Source organism: Bos indicus x Bos taurus, chromosome 15, assembly GCF_003369695.1.
Source record: "Bos indicus x Bos taurus breed Angus x Brahman F1 hybrid chromosome 15, Bos_hybrid_MaternalHap_v2.0, whole genome shotgun sequence".
In the NCBI taxonomy this organism is placed as follows: domain Eukaryota; kingdom Metazoa; phylum Chordata; class Mammalia; order Artiodactyla; family Bovidae; genus Bos; species Bos indicus x Bos taurus.
The window spans coordinates 66636374-66658216 of record NC_040090.1 but is presented as its reverse complement, the minus strand read 5'-3'; the positions used below and the strand labels follow the sequence as shown (position 1 = coordinate 66658216).

At 33.8% G+C, this 21843-nt stretch overlaps 1 protein-coding gene across 3 annotated transcripts in view; it reads left to right on the top strand.

The window, feature by feature from the left end:
- CUL5 (cullin 5) overlaps positions 1 to 21843 on the top strand; it is a 130236-nt gene that overhangs the window by 70854 nt on the left and 37539 nt on the right. For all 3 annotated transcript variants that reach the window (XM_027563842.1, XM_027563843.1, XM_027563844.1), the window contains 4 exons: positions 15221 to 15314; positions 16569 to 16699; positions 16953 to 17060; positions 19501 to 19565. In XM_027563842.1, the coding sequence (XP_027419643.1) occupies positions 15221 to 15314; positions 16569 to 16699; positions 16953 to 17060; positions 19501 to 19565 (398 nt within the window). The remainder of the gene's footprint in view (positions 1 to 15220; positions 15315 to 16568; positions 16700 to 16952; positions 17061 to 19500; positions 19566 to 21843) is intronic.

The following is a 21843-nucleotide window of genomic DNA, read 5'->3' as shown; positions in this document are numbered from 1 at the left end:
GAGCATATGTAATGGTTGTTTTTAGAAGTTCTCTGTAGAGATTTAAAACCAGTCTTGGTAGCTCCTGGTAGGTCACCTGGTAAAGAATCCACCTGCAATGCAGGAGACCTTGGTTTGATTCCCAGGTTGGGAAGATCCACTGGAGAAGGGATAGGCTACCCACTCCAGTATTCTGGCCTGGAGATATCCATGGGGTTGCAGAGTCAGACACGACTGAGTGACTTTCACTTGAGCTTCATTCAGAAGTTAGGGAAGGCCATTGAATATTTTTAAAACAAGTATGCCATGTTCAAAGTTATCCCTCAGAAAGATTAATCTAGTGACAATATGAAAGATTAATTGGAGTGGGTAATAGCTTGGGTTAGAAGTGGGAGGTTTTTGCAATAATTCAAGCAGGGTATTTGGAGTACCAAATAGGGTTATAGCAATGGAAATGGAAAGAAAGAGGGTAGAAACAGACTTCCCAGAGGTGGAACATTATGTCTTATGAATGGGGATGATATAGCTAAAATCAACAATGTTTCTGAGGTTTTGGCTTAGGAGAATTGTGCTGCTGCAGAGAGACTTGGTATAATAATATATCTTGGTAGTGAGGGAGAGAGATGAGTTTAGTTAGAGGGATTTGAATATTTTGAGTTGATTGGTCTGCATATATCACTTGATGGGGATGTTGTAATTTTATAAGGTAGAATTGTTCTTATACTATAGTTTATACATCTTAGTTGTATCATATTTATAGTAACCTGAACAGAAATTCAACTATAGAGGTCCAATTAATAGGGTGAATAAGAGAGAGGAAGAAAAAGAGAATGAGAAAGGTAGAGATAAACAAATACACATGAAAGCTTATATAGAGCAGTTAAATCTCCCTCTCTACTTTAAAATATGCATCTATACATTTTGGGAAAAAACTTGAGATAGAAGATGTGAACTTGCTCTTTCAAGGAATCCAAGTAGTATGAACATCTTATCACGCTGAATGATTCTAGAGTCTAAAGATACATTTTTGTTTTGTTTCAAGAAAGATCTAAGTGCAATATAATATGCTTGCAAACAAATGGTGCTTTACTGGGGAGATGAGAAGTCTGTTTGTATGGTTTGTTTTTATTTTCTGTTTATTTTTATAAATTAACTATTTTGATTGAAATATATATACAGGAAAGTGTACAGAAATCTGAGGTTAATAAGTGAATTATCACAAAGTGAAGGTACCTGTGAAATCACCAGAACAAGAATTATCAGCAGTTAAGAGCCTTCCATCATGCTCCTGCAAATTATTATTACCATCTTTTTTCCCCAAAGGTTATCACTTTTCTAACTTTTAGGAACATAGATTAATATTAATCAGTGACCACTTATATAGTTTGTACAGCAAAATTTGGTGCAGAGAAGACATTAAGCATGAAAACTGTGGACTTAACTAACACTGGGAATTTAGGCTTAATGCAGATACGTTATTATATATCTCATTGAGGTAAGGCTATTATACTACATATATAATATTTGTTATATATTTGTTAATTTACAGTTTCTGTTTCCAAGAGAAATGATGTGTTAAGATGAAATAAGTTCTAATAGAAGGAACAGTAAACCAAAAATCACCAAGTCCTGGGTTCTAATTTAAAATTCCACAAAGTATGAACAGTTTGAATCAGATCAGATCAGAAAAGAATTACTGCCATCCCTGAAAATTATTCAGACCAAATTTACTACCCTAAACTCTGTTTTAGAGGAATTATTAGCCATCAGAAAATGGTATGCTATATCTTAATGCTTTATTGATACTGATTTTAATCAAAACTTACCTGTTAGGCTATTCTTACTAGTGGAGGACAATTGCCTATCAGTTCATATGGGGATACGCGTATGCATGATGCATACACAGCAGTGCACACCAAAGTTTAATTTTAAAGTATGTACATTTTTGACATTTGTGTTTTCTCTGAAAATTAGGAAATTATTATGATATATGTTACCTTGTTTGAAAGTTGTAAGACTTAATCTTCAAAACCTTGCATATAATTTATATGCAAGAAAACAAATTTCTGGACTAGTATTCTATATAATAGAACAAGTCTTACCTAAGTAGTACCCAGTTATGAGGCCAGGCCTAATAAAGACCAAATACACATTTCAAGTAATATTCATATAGTGCTTAGCAGTTTACTGAATTCCTTCCTTATTTATAAGAGTTTTATTTTGTTCTTTGGGGTATTCCAAGCATCTGATTATATCTTTCTAGTATAAATACCTCATTTTTTTCCTTCAGTGGATTAAATCTGCTAGTGGTTTATTTTAGAAAAATGTTAATAATATTGGGATCTTTGTCTTTCAGTCTTTGAAAGGAGTGCTTCTAAATTTTCACCATTAAGCATGATGCTTCTTTTTGGCATGATGTATGCATTTTATGATGCTAATAAAGTATTCAGTTTACTTTTATTTTATTAAGAATATTATCAGGAATGTATCTACCTTAGCCCTAAAGCCAGTATCTTATTTTATGGAGAATCATAAGAGGCATTTCCATGAAGATCATTAACAAGGCAACTGTATCCATTATTTCTGTTGCTGTTTAACATTGCAATAGAAGTATTAGCCCATGAAACTAAATTACAGAAATCAATTAGAGGCAAAAGAATGGGTAAGCCAGAAGGAAAACTCTCACTTTGAAGATGATATGATAGTACTTTGGAAAAACTTCAGTTGATGATAAAACTAACTCAAATTGTAAAGTAATTCAGGAAAGTAATAGGATATAAAATTAACATACAAATATCAGTCTTCGTATATACAAATAATAAACAGAGGCTATAACATTAGGACAAACCTTACAGCAACAACAAAGAAAATTAAATACTTGTATAAAATTTAATAAATTTGTGAAACCTGTAAGAGGAAAACCTTAGACACTCCAAAGACACAAAAATAGATTTGAAAAAATGGGAAGATACCTCTTATTCTTAAATTTTGTTACTCAAAATGATATAGATGTCAGTTCTTCCTTAAATTAATTTATATATTTCCTGTAATTCCAGTAGAATGCCACAACTATTTCATGAAATTAGACAAGATAAGAAAATTCACATGGAAAAATAAACATGTAAGAATAGCCAGGAAAACACTGAGAAAGAAAAACTTTGAATAGAACTAGCACTATCAGACATTAAAACGTAAATTTTCTGTAATTAAGTAGTGTAGTATTACAATAAAAGAAACAAAAAGGTGAACAGAGAAGAATTACAAAAACAACTGAAAAACAGGTAATAAAGGGTCAGTAAGTACATGAAAGTGTTAGTTGCTCAGTCACGTCTGACTCTTTGTAGCCCCATGGACTGTAGCCTTCCAGGCTCCTCTGTCTGTGGAATTCTCCAGGCAAGAAGACTAGAATGGGTAGCCATTCCCTTCTCCAGGGGATCTCCTAGAGGTTGAACCCAGGTCTCCTGCATTACAGGCAGATTCTTTACCATATGAGCCACTAGGGAAGCCCCAGTAAGTGTATACATATCAATAATTACTTTATATGTCAGTGGACTAAATGCTCTGATCAAAAGACATAGGAGGCTGATTGGATAATAAACAAGACCCATCAATATGCTGCCTACAAGGGGACTGTAGTGAGGGGTTGGGTTAAGTATTTCATGCAAACAGAAATGACAAGAAAGCAAGAGTAGCAATACTCATTTCAGAAAAAATAAGCTTTATAACAAGGGCCATGATGAAAGACAAAGACAGGCATTATATAATGATAAAAGGTATGATACAAGAAGAGGATATTGCACTTGTTAACATATATGCACCCAATCCAGGAACATCTATATATAAAGCAAATAATAACAGATATAAAGGGAGAAATTGGCAGTAATACGGTAATAGTAGGAGACTTTAACACCCCACTGACATGGGTGGATATGTCATCCAGACAGAAAATCAGTAAGGCAACAGAGATCCTGAAAAAAGAATAGATGAGTTGGATTTGTTATCTACAGGATATTCCATGGGGGGGAAAAAGGCAGAATACATTTTTTTTAAGTGTACATGGGATGTCTCTAGGACAGATCACATACTAGGTCACAAGACAAACCTTAATTTGTAAGGATAGAAATTCTATCAAGAAGTTTGTTTTTTTTTAATGACAATAGTGTGTAACTAGTATAACTAAAGAAAGAAAAATGGGAAAATAACAAATGGGAAGACTAAACAGCATACTCCTAAAACTTCAAAGAGTACGTGATGAAAATCAAAGAGGAAATCATAAAATACCTCTAGACAAATGAAAATCGAAACACAATTTTCCAGAATCTGTGGGAGGCAGCAAAAAGCAGTTCTAAGAGGGAAGTTGATGCATTTAAAGGCTTCCTCAAGAAATAAGAAAAATTTCAAACAGCCTAATTCACCACCTAAGAGAAATAAAAAAAGAACAAACAAAGCCAAAAGTCAGCAGAAGGAAGGAAATGTAATAATAAAGATCATAGAGAAAATAAAGTTCAAAATATTTGAAAAGATCATTGAATCCAAGAGCTAATTTTTTGAAAAGATAAGCAAAATTGATAAATCTTTAACCGGGTTCACAAAGAAGAAAAGAGATAGGGCCAAAATAAAATAATAAAAGAGGAGAAAGAACAGCTAAAACCATAGAAATAAAATAAGTTGAGTAGGAGGCAGTACTCCTAGATTCATTCTGTGAGTCCTCATAGCAAAGACATTACAAGAAAAGAAAATTACAGGCCAATGTCTTTGATGAATACAAAATGCAGAAATCCTCAGCAAAATATTAGCAAACCAAATACAGTAATTCGTAAAAAGGATCATATACCATGATCAAGTTGGATTTATTCCAGGATCACAGTGATGGTTCAGTGTATGCAAATCAATGTGATAACACCACATTAAAGAAAGGAAAGATAAAAATCACAGTATTATCTCCATAGAAACAGAGAAGACATTTGAAAAAAATGAACATTTGTTCAAGGAAAACTCTTACCAAAGTGAGTATAGAGGGAGCAAAACAAATGCCATTTACAGTAAACCCGCAGACACCATAAAGCTGAAAGCCTTCCCATTACATTTAGGAACAAGATAAGAATGGCTATTCTAGCTGTTTCTGTTTGATATGATATTGGAAGTCCTAGCCACAGCAGTAAGACAAGAAAAAGAAAAAGATATTCAAATTGAAGGGAAGAGGTAAAACTGTCACTATTTGTAAATGACATGATACTTGATATAGAGAACCCTAATGTCTCTACCCCCAAAACTATTAGAACCAAGAAATGAATTCAGCAAGGTTGCAGAATACAAGGTTAATGTATAGAAATCTGTTCCTTTCCATACAGTAATAATGAAATGTCAGAAAGAGAAAGTAAAAAAAAAAAAAATTTGAAATTATCAAGAAAAGTTTTAATTATTAGGAATAAACGTAACCAAGGAAGTGAAAGACATATACTCTGAAAACTATAAGCTGTTGGTAAAGAAATTTGAAGATGATTCAAGAAAATGGAAAGATATATCCCATGCTGGCTTGGATTGGAAGAATTAATACTATGAAAATGGCCATACTACCCAATCTATGCAATCCCTATCAAAATACCCATGACATTTTTCTCAGAATTAGAACAAATAATCCTAAAACTTATATGGAACTGTAGAAGACCCTGGATTTCCAAAGCAGTCTGACAGTCTCTTCAACAAGTGATGTCTGGTGAAACTATATTACCATGTTAAACCAAAGAGATTAGAACACTCCCTCACACCACATACAAAAATAAACTCAAAGTCATTTAAAAATATAACTGTAATACCTGAAACCATAAAATTCCTAGAAGAGAATATATTCAAGACATTTTGTCATAAATCATAGCAGTATTTTCTTGGATCAGTCTCCAAGGCAAAAGAAATGAAAGCAAAAATAAACAAGTAGGGCCTAACTAAACTTAAAAGATTTTATACAGCAAAGGAATCTGTCAACAAAACAAAAGCAACCTGGGAGAAAATATTTGCAAATGATACAGCTGAGAATGTAATGTCTGCAGTGTTGGAACAGCTCGTACAACTCAATATCAGAAAAGCAACCAAATCAAAAAAATGGGCAGAAGACATGAACAGACATTTCTCCAAAGAAGATATACAGATGGCTGAAAGACACGCAAAAAGATGTTCAACCTATCTAATTATTAGAAAAATACAAATAAAAATTACAGTGATGTACCACCTCACACCTATAAAAATGGCTATCATCAAAAAGTTTACAGATCACACATGTTGGCGAGTATGTGTAGAAAAGGTACTCTTGTACACTGTTGGTGAGAATGCAAATTAGTGCAGTCACTATGGAAAACACATGGAGGTTCCTTAAAAAACTAAAAATAAAGTTACATCACCATTTAGTAGCTCCGCTCCTGAGCATGTGTCTGGAAAAGACACTTTATTTGAAAAGATACATGCATCCCAGTGTTCATTGTAGCATTATTTACAATAGCCAAGACATGGAAGCCATCCAGGTACCCATCAACAGATGACTGGATTAAGAAGATATGGGAGGGAGGGTGTGTGTGTCTGCACACACGCACACACCACCAGTGGAATATTACTCAGCCATAAAGGACAAAATACTGCTATTTGCAGCAACATGGTTGGACTTAGTATTAAGTGTTTGGTAATGGAAAAATAGTTACTATGATGGGCTTCCCTGGTGGCTTAGACAGAAAGAATATGCCTGCAATGCAGGGGACCTGGGTTCGATCCCTGGGTCAGGAAGATCTCCCAGAGAAAGGAATGGCTTATCCACTCCAGTATTCTTGCCTGAAAATCCCATGGACAGAGGAGCCTGGTGTCCTTGGGGTCACAATGAATCGGACATGACTGAGTGACTTTAACTTACTCAAGATGGAGAAACTCAAGAAACACTATCTTAATCAAGTGATCAAGATTAGCATCACAAGTAATAGGACATAGTGACATTATGTACCCCTTGATATGATACATTTAAGAAGAGTACAAAAATCATTTCTATGGAATTATTGTCAAAAATTTATAACTGAATAACTTATTCAAATGAGAGAATTCTAGACAATCCCTATTTGAGAGGCAGTCTACAAATAACTGGCTACTGTTCTTTAAAAGTATCAAGATCATAATACACACACACAGACCTAGGAATTGTCACAGGTTGAAGGAGACTGGGAAAACTAACAACCGAAAACAGCATGGGCTTATAGATAAGATCCTGGAACAGGAAAGAGACATTAGTGGAAAAACTGGTGAATTTCTAACAATAGTTAATTCATAGCGGTAAATCAATATTATTTTCCTCATTTTGATAGTTGTGCTATAGTTATGTAAAAAGTTACCATTATAGGAAATGGGGTGATGTATGTTTGGGCATGCCCTGTTATTTTTACTTTTATGTGCTAAAATGAAAATAAAATGTAAAAAAAAAGGATATTATGAAGAATGCCTTTTTTTGAGGGGAGATGGGAAGCATCAGTGGAGATGATCATATGGCATTTTCCTCCATTGAACTAATCAGGAAATTGAATTAACAGGGTTTCTAACATTATACCATTCTTTCATTTTAAGAATGAACACAAAGTCCCATTTTTAATGGATAAAAATTTATATCCCAAAGGGATTTTTACATGTATAGCCAATAAAAGTTACTCTCAAGATTTTTCTCTAACAGTTTTTTATATGTAAAATGTTTAAATTTTATGTTTAGTACATAATCACAAAAATATTTTTAGGATCCCCTTATAGATTTATCCTAATGTAACTTTCATTTTAATTTCTCTGTTATCAGTACAGCAGATTATAATAGATGAATCAAAGAAAAGTGAGTTATGCTGTGAATTGTTTAAATAGTTGTTTTGGATATTTTGAACTGAAATCTCTAGGCTAAAAGTTTTCAGTGAAGGTAGTGTCTACCTCCAGGAAGTGTGAATTTGTAGAGGCATTTTAATGTTCAGTGGTCCCACTGGCCACTCATGTAAGAGAAAATCTTTTTTATACTTATTTGAATCTAGAATTTAATTTTATTTTACTTATAAACCAAAACACTTTTGCATGATACTAGTAATACACCTCATTTTCTAGGTATGATATTATTTTGTAAATTAAAAAATGGTAATATAGTTTGAGTGAACTCCGGGAGTTGGTGGTGGACAGGGAGGCCTGGCGTGCTGCAGTTCATGGGGTCGCAAAGAGTTGGACACAACTGAGCAACTGAACTGGACTGAATATATATTTTGTTTGAAATCTTAAATTTTTTTCACTGTTGGATATTTATCTCATCTATAGTAGTAGTGTTCATGTTATTTGAGTCACCAGTGCACCTGTGTTGAATTGAAGTCAGGATCATGAATGCTGCCAGTTTGTCCCTCCGGTTTGTGACCTGAGAGGAGTCTTAACCCACTGGTTTTAATTAGCCTCGCTCTAATTGGCCTAGTTTGGGCTGAGTGGATCATACACTTTGTGTGTAAGTGTGTCTTTGTATACATGTTGCAAGCATGCTTGAGTCATCAGTTTATATGTGTTTGTAGTAGGTATTATATAGTGATACTTGACTCATCTAGAAGATAACCCATTTAGCAACTTTAGCTACTTGCAGTTCAGTGGAGAAACTAGAAAGTTAGGCCAAGAGTTCTGAGCAGCTGCATTGTATTAGATGTCTGATAGGCCTACTTCAACTTTTACTTATAGGAGAGCAACTTAATCCCACTTAGATCCAGTTATACACACAGTTTAGTAAGATTGATTATCATTGATGGGCCTGTGGCAGATGAACAAAACTGGGTAAAAGACTTCAGAGCTCTGCTGCCTGAAGAGGTGCTATTGACCACAAAAAGTGACACTTAACAGTAAGAAAAGAATGAGAAAAAAACAGTCCCTCTAAAATGATGTTGCCATTCTTTCAAAAATTTTCACATTATTATGCATTAAAAAGTTGAGAAAATTAACACTGTTGGATTAAAAGTGTGGCTAATATTGTGACATTTTCCATTTTCTCCAAATTTAGAAATTTTATGGCAAATTTACTGATTATTAAGTAGATTAGAGGGCCTGGGACAAACTATTAACAAAAGCATGGCATTTGCCTACATTGTAGCAAATAGTGAGATTATTTACAATAATCTCATTGTAGTGAGATTATTCTTTTATGTAAAGTATATAAAGTATTTCCTTTTATATATCAATTCATGCCCAAAAGAATGAGAAAAAATATAGAAGAAAATAACTTGAAAAAATTTTTTTCTGAGGCAATTAGTATTGTAGGTGATAGTCTTATATACCTTGGTTTTACCTGAAGTCATATGTTTATTATTTATTATGCATCTGAACTATGTCAAGCCTTGTGATAGCAAGAATAAGAAGATAGAACTGCTTCCTGTCTTCAAAGTAACACTAGAGTTAAATGGAATGATGGAATAGAGAGAGTGAAATGGTGATGGTTAGTCTTCATTTCTTCACAGTGACCAAAGCTCTGAAAGGGAGGCAGTGTGTTACACTGATTAGGGGCATACATGTTGGAAGAAGGTGAGGAGTTTAATTCCACTGTCATTTTACTAGCTGTGTGCCCGTTATCAATTTCTTCAAATTGTAAAGTGGGGTAATACCTACTTGTGTTTAATGCACTACCATATCAAAACATTTAAGTGCTGTGCCTAGGATGGTACTTTTACTTTTAGGGCTGTGGTTTACAGAAGTTGCTTACTTATTCTCAGACAGAAACTATTTTACTACATATGCAAAACATTGAGTAAAAAACTGAATCAGCAACAAGGTCACAAGTCATAAGTTATTAGCATTAAAGTACTTGTTAACCTTCAAGTATTTAAGTATATTAAGGGTGGTATTTAAAAAGTCAAGGTGAGTCTAATTGGCTTCATTGGTCTATAGAGAGTTACTTGTATAATTAGTTTAGAAATGAAGCAACTTAACACTGGTTATAAAGTTTTTAAAAAAAAAGTTAATGTTGAGAATAGCCATACATGGAATAAATGAATTCTTGAATACATTATAGATATCTTTGTATGGTTAAAGACCTGATAATGATAAAGTAGAATCTTAAGGTGGAGTAATCTAGAATAATTTTTAATTCGATGACTTTATTTTATAGCTCAGGGAAAAGCAAATTATTACTTGTATGAAATTACATAACAAAAGTCAGAACTGTTCCTATTGCTTTCATTAAACTTCAGTGAAGTAGCATTAATTGTGCAAATTGAATACCACTAAAAAAGACTCTACTATGTCAGTTAGCCTACCTATCCAAACTTTCATCTTCACAGACCTATGCATTCATTCATTCAACAAATACTGAGTGCCTGCTGTGTTTTATGGCAGGCATCATCTTTGAAGAGTTTTGCTATAAAGGAAGGTAAAAAAAACATCAAGCACATTGATAGTTAAAGTGTTTCACCTTGCAGACCTCTGGGGAGATTGCTATGGATTTAGAAGTTGTGCTCATCTCAGGCAAAATACAGGAATTGATGACATATGGCAAAAAGTTTTTTCTTCACGGAAGCTAGCAAAAGGAGACAGAAAGGGAATACAAGGTGAGAGAGATGGTTTATCACTATCCTTTCCATTCAAGATGTATTTTTCAAATAACCAGTATATACTCAGGGTTGACTCTGTTTGTAGGACTTTGGTAAATGATGGGGAGAAAAATACAAAAGAGCAATAACATGGTCCCTGCCCTCAAGGATCTGACCCTCTTGTGATGGCGAGACTCTTTGGAAATAAGCAACTGCCCTTTCTTCTTTTTGCCTATATAAAGTAGTTTTCTAAAGGATTTTTCAATACACAGGGATCTATACCATAATTCTTCTCTCTTTTTTTAAAAAATTATTTGCTATGAAACTTTTCAAATATTTACAAAAGTAGAGAAAATAGTGGAATGAACCCCACCCTCCAAACTCAGCCAGCAGATTCAACAATCATCACTGTTTTGTAATACTTACTTCGTTAAGATCTCTTTTTTCATTTCTTTCCTTTTCTTTTTTCCTTTTCCACCTTTCTTACTCTTTCTTTTCCTTCCCCCTCTTTTTTTTTTTTTTAGCATTCAGGGTCTTAGTTCCCTGACCAGGGATCAAACCCAGGCCCTCAGAGTGAAAGTGCAAAGTCCTAACCATTGGACCACCAGGGAATTCCCTTTTTTGTTTCTTCTCTTTTTTTCCCAAAGTTTAAAAAAAAATATGATGTACATTGGTATGCTAAACATGTCTGTATTATAACATTATTTTTAATGCCTCTAAGTATTTCATCATATATATGCACTATAGAAACCAATTCTCTACTGATGGGAATTTTCATTATTATTCATTATTATTATAGATTATTTTTTATGAATAGTTCTTCCTGGAATATATTTACATGCTTATATCTTTATATCTTATATCCTTCTATATTTTTGACATCTTTATGCATACATCTTTCTTACATGTGGCATTCTCTTGGAATGGAATTTCCTGGAAATGAGATTGCTGAAGCAAAGAGTATGCACCTTTTACAGATTGCTATATAGTACCAAACTGATTTTCAGAAATATTGTTGTTAATTCTTATTTCCATTAACAGTATGCTTGTTTATTTTTGCTGATCTGAGTTTTGTCAGTCTATTAATTTTTCCAGTTTCCTGGTGTTGTAGATTTTAAAAGATTTTTATGTGCATTTAAAACTTACTGGGGGACTTCCCTGCCAGTCCAGTGGTTAAGACTCTGTGCTTCCAGTGCAGAGGGCATGGGTTCCATCCCTGGTTGGGGAATTAAAATCCCACATGGTGTATGACATGACCAAGAAAAGAAGAAGAAGAAAAATTAATGAGGCTGAGCGTGTTTATTCTTATATTGAACCATTTGTATTTCTTCTTTTGTGAGTTCAGGCTACTCTTTTATAAGCATCACTTTCAATTTTTATTTATTCAGAAACCATAATATCATTATTTTCAAGGCCCTTCATAATTTGGTCCTAAGTTCTGTTTCCAACTTAATACTGTCCAATAAGAGTCATCCTACCCACTAAGAAATAATTACTGATTCATATACTTCATTCTGTTCATTTTTTTCTTGGATTCATGCTTTTAAGTATCGTTTTACTATTCTTTTCTTCCTGTTCAAATCCTTCAGAATTCTTAAAGCCCATCTTGCAGTAGTCTCTCTAAATACTCTAGCCTTCATCCGTTTTCTCTTATTTGAATTCCCACTGTAGCTATTGTTTCTACAACTTGATTTAGTAGCAGATTATAGGCTGCTTTATGTTATTTATCAAGCACTGTGTTGAGTCCATAAGTATATAGCTGGACAGAGCACAGTCTATCCTTGTGAAGTTTATAGTGTAGTAATAGTGTGTTTATTTCCACTTCTTTGCTTTATTGTAACTGAACTTTTCATATACCTCTGTTATGTATGAAGAATACATACATTTTTAGATATACTATAGTTGCATAACCCCAACTATATTGTGAGAGTATTGTGCATATAAACCATGTTTTATCTTCTCTATTTCTTACAACACTTGACTAATTTCTGAGCACACAGCCATTACTAAGTATATACTTGCTCTCTAATATAGTATCAAAAGTCATAGGCTTGGAGTAACGTACCTGACCTGATACTACAGCTCAAGATCTTATGAACTGTATAATATTTGAAAGTAACTTAGCCTCTCTAAGCGTATTTGCTCATATGTTAAATACCTGTTTCATAAGGTTGTCATGGGTTAAATGACATATTGGTATTAATCAGATAATGTATGTAAAGGATTTAGCACAATGTTTGGTACAGCATAGATTCTTATTAAAAGATATTAGTTATTGTAATAATTTGTTTAACCTTTCAAGCTAGAAAGTGCTTCAGTAACCTTTCTTTTTTGTCCTCAGTAACCTGTTATAACCCTAACTCCTGTCATCTAAGCAGTTACCAAATTCTGCTCAATTTACTTCAGCTATCTTGTCAATGTAGCCTCTCCTTTATTTTATTTATTTATTCATTTATTTTTTTGGTTGTACCACATGGCTTGCAGGATCTTGGTTTCTTGATTAGGAACCAAACCCAGGCCCTTAGCAGTGAACGGCTGAGTCATAACCATTGTACCACCTAGCCTCCCTAGCCTCTCCTTTTAATCCTCACTGAAACCCATAATAAGAAATACATTTTTTATTGTAACTTAGTATGTTCTTTGTTTATTTACTCATATCTGAAACAAAATTATATGAAATAATATTCATTGTTATTGTATGTGAAGCACTTTGATATTTTTGTTGTAGTTCTGTTCTATATTATTTTAAAAAGAAAAGCTGGTCACAGTCATTAAAACATTTCACAACAAACAGGTTGAAACACACAACTCTAGATTTTTTAGAGTCTGCAGAATTTGGACTACTCCAGAGCTAGATTATGTTCAAGTGTAAATTTTCAGTGAAATAGAAAACAGATGATTATAGAAAATAGAGCTTATTTTAGAAAACAGAGCTTATTCTGGTTGCACTTTCTTATTCATTATAAGTTATATATAGTTAGATTTACCTGTTCTCTGTTGAAAGTGGGAGTGTTCTGTTGTGCATATTCCAGAGCCGGTATAGAATGAAATTACTCAGCAGTTGGGTCAGAGCTCCCCACCTTGGCAGAAATTTCTCAACCACGTCATATATCTATTGCTTGTCTTAGGACAGAACTGACATACATGGACTTTAAAGTCATTAGCATAATTCTCAAAGAGGGAGGGACCTGAAAACTTTTATTGCAGAAATTTTTTTTAACATTTTAAGAAGTAGAAACAGTGGTATAATGAATCTCCATTCCCAAATTCAGCTTCAGTAATTAGCAACAGTAAGTCAGTTCTAAGAGGAATTTTTAGCAAAGAACTTGTAAGGCACATATAATTCCCTTTCCTTAATACAGATAGCTGATCTATTTTAAGAAGAAGAGAGATATCAGCCTTAGTGTACCTTGTGTAGGTAATCACAACCTATTCATTTTGATACCTGCAAGGAGAGTAAAAATATATGACACAGAGGAGCAGTGATGGAGTGGGGTGGATTTTCCTGAGACCCAACCAGAACGTTACACCCTGATCATCTTACTTAGAATCTTTCAACAGCCTTGTTTGTCAGTCTCCCTACTACCACTCAGTACTACCTACCTTGTTGATCAGTTAGACTGATCCTTTAAAAATGACTTGGTGGGGGAATAGAAGTTCATTACATTTATCTTCTGTTTAAAACCTTTCATACCTATAGAATGGGCTTCCCTGGTGCCTCAGGAGTAAAGAATCTGCCTGGCAATTCAGGAGACACAGGTTCATTCCCTGGATGGGAAAGATCCCCTGGAGAAGGAAATGGCAATTCACTCCAATATTCTTGCCTGAAAAATCCCATAGACAGAGGCTCCTGGTGGGCTACAGTCCAAGGGGTTGCAAAAGAGTCAGACACAGCTTAGCAACTAAGCAGCAACAACAACCTTTGAAGTCCCAAACCTTAGATCTTTATTCGTAATCTCGCTCCAGTCTACCTTTCTAGCTTTCTCTCCTATTATCTCTTCACTGCCATAGTCAGTTTCATATTCTTAGAATAACCAATCCATTTTAAGACCTGTATTCACTTTTCAAGATCCAATTTAAATTTCATCAGGTGGATGAGACCTTTTTAACTACCCAGAAAAAATGATAGTTCCTTTGTTTGTATGTGTGTGTTTTGCCACTTAACTTAGTTTATTTATTAAAGTTTGCCCTTTATAAGATAGTGATCTTCTCCAGATCTGAGGTTATAGCTTTCTTTTCTTGGTATTCTAACACTTCTTTGGTGCCCACGGCAGTAATACCTACTATGAGTTGAACTGAATGTTCATACTTTTAGAATTTTAGCATCTAACTCCAACACAGGTTCTCTCCAGATAAGAGTTCATTAAAGTTTGTTTGTTTTTTTTTTAATTTGATTTTGTAGATTAAAAATTTTTTTCCTTCCCTCACTGGGGACTTTTACTGAAATTTCTATAGAGAACCTGAGTTCCTAGGCTTTTCCTAATGGGGGAGTATATTTGGTAAACAAATATAGAGTATCTATCTTCATCAACCCTCTAATAAAGGTAAGTAAAATCTACTTTCAGTATACTTAGTTTTTTGCTGTTGTTGTACAATGGGGTTTTATGGAACTGTAAAGCAAAATAGAGTGGAGTAGATTTGTGCTTTATTTGTGCTTATAATAGCCTTGACCAATTTTTGATATATTTCAGCTCATGGAATGCTGTGTAAATGCCCTGGTGACATCCTTTAAAGAGACTATCTTAGCAGAGTGCCAAGGCATGATCAAGCGAAATGAAACTGAAAGTAGGTAAAACAGTACATAAAGTTATACTTTTTTAATAGGATATCTTTGAAGCACATCGCTTTTAATACATTACTGTTAGATCATTCTTTTTATACATAGGTATTTTCATTATGGCAAACTGTGTAAAGAAAAGGATAAAAATATTTAGCATAGTTAGAAATGCTGTAAAGAAGATTATGAACTTGTATTTTAAGGATTTTTTTCTCCTTGGGTATCAGTATGTTTGTATGTGCTCATGTACATTTCAATTTGTTCTCAAAAGTAAGACTCTGCTTTTAAAGGCTAATTTAAATGATAAATGTACAGTATAGGATAGAACTAGGTAATTTGACTTTGGTGTGGAACTTTATGACTAATATTTTTAGAAAGCAATAAAACTCCCTGTGTTGGTAATCTTGATCCCTCTCCCCCATAAAGTTATATTTGGGAAAGTAGAAAGTATATTAATACCAAAAGAAATACATACCAAAAAGAAAAATTAACCCATATCCTTACTGCTCAGAGACAACCACTTTTCACATTTTGATGTATTGCTCTCTAGATTTCATGTTATAAAATTGCAAGGTCCTATCTAATCTCTAGTTGTGTTTCAAGTGTGTATTTCAGTTCACTTAAATCTATACATTCTTCAGAAGTATTTTTGTAGTAAAAGCAAGTTTCTCACTTGGTACAAATGAAATATTTGAATTTCTGTATGCCAAACTAAGTAGAGTCCACTGATCCAAGGTGGGGGTTAACAGGAGAAAATTTTGTAAACTGAAAAATGCTTTATGAATACAGTTTTATATTATCTTATCACTCTGAATAATCTAAGGACATGATTATTTTACCCCTTGATGTTGCTGTGTATCGTGTGTTTAATATTACATCTAGCTTATGAAATGTACTTATCTTCTGTGTAAACTTTTGTGTTTCTTAGAATAAATATTTTCCATTTTATTGAAAGTCAGATGACTCACCTTTTAAGAGGAGTTGGGTTTTACAGTATGTGATCACTTTATTTAGAGTTTCTTTTAAAAATAATTTGTGTCAGACTGAGAAGGTAGGTCAGGCAGTTATAGTATTATGCTTATGCTTATTATAACAACTCCTAAACTAATTGTACTCGCAGAATACTGTTAAAGCTGTCAACTTCCAACTAATATTTCCCCACACTCTTATTATCATAGGCTTTCTAGATCCATGATACAAATCAAAGAGAAAATCTGTTCTGATGGATGAAATGATTACATGAGTATGTCCTATCCTTTCAGAATTACATTTAATGTTTTCATTGATGGACAAAGTTCCTAATGGGATAGAACCAATGTTAAAAGACTTGGAGGAGCATATCATCAGTGCGGGCCTGGCAGATATGGTAGCAGCTGCTGAAACTATTACTACTGTAAGTTTTCCTCAATGACAATAATAGGTATATATCAAGGTTAATTTGTAAATGCAGGATCAGGTATTTAAACTAGTAATTGATGGCAAAACAGTGATGTTGGAACACCTTTCTTAAGAAAAAAATATTTCAGAAAATTTTCCAAATTTTAAAGCTATAATGATTTATTAAAATTATGTTTATATTTTCTTATTTTTTGTGTATTAGTCTCTTTTTTAAAACTCATCTTAATATAAAACACTTTATTTTTTAGGACTCTGAGAAGTATGTTGAGCAGTTACTTACACTATTTAATAGATTCAGTAAACTTGTCAAAGAAGCTTTTCAAGATGACCCACGATTTCTTACTGCAAGAGACAAGGTAATATTCCTGTATGTTAACACTATTGTCATAATTTAATTGTAGTAAGAAACTTGCATCATTATGCTATTAAACCACAAAGTAAAAAACCTAGCAACTCTTATTTTTCAACAGTGGAGGGCAACCGTATTACATATGGTTTCTTATATGCTTTTGTAAGGATTGGGTATGGTTGTGGACCAGAATTTAGCTAGAAATTAGCTCTCTTCCTCATTTTTTCAAGAATGTTTTCCTCTTTAGAATATTACTGATTATTGAATTCCTACTCATCCTTCCTTAAGACTCAGTTCAAAGTATACTTCTCTTGGAATTTCCTTGATACTCTGCCTCTTCCAACATCCTGTCCCAAGCAGAGTTGATTTCTTTGTCCTATTTCCTTTCCTACGGCTCTTACGAGAGTTATATCACATTTATCCCTGTTTTCCATACCTTATTTCCCATCATTATAGTCTAGGATAATGATAATGAAACATAATATTATCCTTAAAGTTGTATCTTTTTCAATGTCATAAACCTATCACTAGAAATTACCATTAGTTTTTCCACTCTTAAACTACCTTTCCTTACTTCCCAAGTGAAATATTTTTCTCGACTCTAAAAAGACAATCAGCTTTCTCCATAATAGCTTTCTCCACTATGTTTAGATAGATAAATGGATAGAAAGGTACATAGGTAAATAAAATATGAAAGGGATTTAAGGGAGTATGGAGGTAATAAGGTGGTTTGAAATATTAAATTGAATGGCCTGCAAAGGCTTTATTGAGGTGACATTCAGATTAAGATTGAAGTTGATTAAGAAATAAGTCACCTGGCTTTCTGAGGGAATAATGCTTTAGCCAGAAGGGACAGCACTTGTAAAGACTCTAAGGCAAGACTATGCCTGTCATGTTCCAGAACCAGAGAAGAAAGAGATCATTGTGGCCAGAGTGGATCGAGTGAGGGGGAGAATAGTAAGAAATCAGAAATGGGTAGTCAGGGATAACAGGAGACCAGATCATCATAAGACTGTGAGAGCCATGGTAAGGAGTTTTATTTCTACTCTGAGTAGTGTAGAAACTCATAGAAAGATCTTAAACTAAATGACAGGATCTGACTTAATGTTTTATCAGAATCACCTGTCTTGCTACAAAAAGAATAGGCTGAAGGAAGCAAGGGAGGAAGCAAGATTATGGGTTAAGAACCTATTTAAGTAATTCAGTTAAGTAATGATGGAAGCGCAGCCCGGAAGGATAGTAGGTGGAGGTAGTCAAAAGTTGTTGGATTTTTAATGTGTTGTGAAAATAGAGTATATAGGACTTGATACTGGAATCAGATGTGGAATGTGATAGAAAGAGATCAGTCAAGGATGACACTCAGATTTTCTGATCAGTTAAAAGTATATGCTTGCTGAGGTGAGGGAAGATGAAGACTTTGAAAGAAGCAGGTTTCCGGGGAGATGGTTAAAGAGAGACTAGGAACTCGGTTCTGGACAAAGTTAACTTTGAAATGTTTATTAAACATCCATATGGCAACATCAGATCTGGAACTTAATGGAGGGGGTGGGCCTGCAAAAATAAAATTGGGACCTTCAGCATATAGATGGTTTTTAAAGCTCTGACACTTCAAATTAAGAGTGAGGGTAGCAAAGAGAAGAAACCCAATAGGAACCATCTTTCCTGAGGAGAGAGGAGAATGCTGTGCTAGAAAACAAGTGGGAAACACTCTTTGCAGGAGGAGGGCATGGTTTGCTGTTTTCAAATCCTGTTGACGGGTCAGGTAAGATAAGGATCTAACCGACTGTGGTCTTCAGCTACATGGAGGTTGTGAGTGACTGACAAGAATGATTGATTGGAGTAGAAGTGTTGAAAGCCTGATTAAAACAGTTTCAAATAAGAATGGTAGTAGTGAAATTAGTGACAGTGAGTTAGATAATTCTTCTAGAAGTTTAGCTTAATGAGAGACAGAGAAATATGGGGCGGTAGCTGAAGGTGGACAAAGCCAAGCGAGAATCTTTAAGATTTAAAATAATATATATGCATACTGAGGCTATAAAAATAATGGAGAAAGGGAAAATTGATGATGCTGGAGAAAAGAGGAGGGAATTCTGATTACTTTGGTTTTCTCAGTGAAATAGGAGGTCCATATCATCAGCTGAGAATATGCATGAGGGAGGAAATACTGGAGATTTGAAGAAAAAGGAGGTGATATGAAAATATTTTGTAGGAGACTGTGGACAAGAGACAATGTTATGGTTATCAGGCCGTATTAAGACCTCACTTGAGAATAATGATAATCATAACATGACAAGAGCATGTTGAAATCCTTCACTTGAAAAATTCTATCAGGCCAGGTGCATCATTAAAAAAAAGCTAATTTGATTTTTTTAGAATTACAATAATTCCTCTGACTGTATTTTAAGTATTAAAACTAATGTTCATATCTTATTTTATATTATTTGCAGGCATATAAAGCAGTTGTTAATGATGCTACCATATTTAAACTTGAATTACCTTTGAAGCAGAAGGGGTAAGTGTTTTAAATCATGTTTATAATTGCATTTTATGGAGTGTGTTATATGTTATTGGACATGCATATGCAAAGTGCCCTATTTCCCTAACCCTATGAGCTTTATTTTTTGTTTTTTTAACTGTTATGGTTTTGCTGCCTTTGATTATTAAAAATTCTATCTTTATTTTAAATTTTATATTATTTCCTCTTGTAACCAAAGAATGTTAACCTTATTTTTTTAAGTTAAAAAAAAAAGTTTTGTTCTTTCAGATTCTTTGCTCATCATTTTTCTTCCTCATCATTCACCAGTTATTTTATAATGTATAAAAGCATAGAATAGGACTCTCTTCACCATGATGATTAAAAAAAGAGAAATTGGAACTAGTCCAGTGGCTAAGCATCCACACTTCCAATGCAGGGGACTCAGGTTTGATCCCCTGGTTAGGGAGCTAGATCCCACATGCTGAAACTGAGAGTTGGTATGCCACAACTAAAGATCCTGCATGCTGCAACTAAGACCTGGCACATCCAAATAAATACGTAAATTTTTTCCAAAGGGATATAAATTTTAATGTAAATGTTTATGTTACTATTTTTTTAAACTCATTGTTGGTGAGTTCTCATCTCAAGTAAGATGGATTTATTCATGCTAACAACTATTATAAAAAATCTGAAAATGAAAATGTAATCATCTATTCATTAATCTAAGCTAGTTATAGTATCTTTAGAGTAGTACTAAGTAGCACTAAAAGTTAATTTGAAAAATGATCTTTTGTAATTTTAAATAAATTATACATAACGTTAATATACTTGAAAATAGGGCTTTGTTTTTTGTTTTGTTTAAATCATTTTCATTTTGTCTTTTTTAAACCATATAAGTTATTTAAGTACTAGTACAGTGGAAGACACCTGGGTCATACACTTTTATAGTAATTGGCATTGTTTAGAAGGGCATTTGTTGTGTTCTCTTTATAAATATGAAACGTATAACCCTGCATCTTGGAGATTTCTTCATATAAATACATAAAGGTCTTCCTTATTCTCCCGTTTCCACCTTTTTTCAATGAAAATATTCAGACTTAAGAGTAAAGTCACCTCTGTTGCTTTATTAAATAATGTATCTCCCTGTATATCCATCAGTTAACTTTTTAAGTACATTTCAAAAGAAGTTGCAAGCATCAGTAACCATTACTCCCTAAACATTTTATCATGCAGTCATTAATTGAATATTGTGTTTGCTTTGAGATAAAATTGACCTACAGTCATATCTATAAATCTTATGTTTTTAATTTTGTGAGATCTGACAAATGCCTACATCCCTATTAAAATAAACATTATTTTCATCATCCTTGAGAGATACTTCATGTCCATTCCCAATCAGTCCCACCCCTATCCCCACCTTCTTCCAGAAGGCAACTGTTGTTCTGATTATTTCAACATAGTTTAGGTTTGCCTGATCTAGGACTACATAGAAATTGAATTCATAAAATAGTGTATTATTTGTGTAAAACTTTTTTTCAACTCACCATAGTGTTTTTAAGATTTATCCATGTTTTTGTAAGTCACAGTGGTTTGTTTCCCAAAGTGGTTGTACTATTTTACACTCCCACTAGCATGATTTTTTCATATATTTCCCACCAGTTTTTCATGTATTTTTTTGGTATTCTTATATTTTTTGGGAATGAGGATTAAATGGTATTCTCATACATCCAGAATTGACTGGATGTATGTTCCGTTATCTCAGTACAGTTTTGTTTTATTAACTGCGCTGGGTCTCAGTTACGGCCTGGGGACCTTGTGTTGCAGCACACAGCCTCCAGTTGTGTGTGTGGGCTGCAGGGCGCACAGCCTGCAGTAGTTGCGGCCGTGGGCTTAGGTGCTCCGAGGCTTGTGGGACCTTCGTTCCCTGACCAAGGATCAGACCCAGGTCCCCTGCATCACAAGGCAGATTCTTAACAACTGGGCCACCAGGGAAGTCCCCTAAGTATATTTTTGATTCCCATTTCCCTCATGACTATTGATATTGAACAGTTTTTCATGTATTTTTGGGGTATTCTTACATTTTTCTTTATAAAGTGTTCAGATTTTTTGCCTGTTTATTAGTGAGCTATGAGTTCTTACATATTCTGTATATTGGTCCTTTGTTATATGTGTGCTTTTCTTTTGTGGATTTTGCTATGTTCTATCGAGGAAACCTCTGTCTACATCTACCACTAGGACAAGAAGATAATCTTCTGTTTTCTTTTAGAAGCTTTGTAATTTGTAGCTTTCACATTGAAGTCTAAGGGCCACGTTA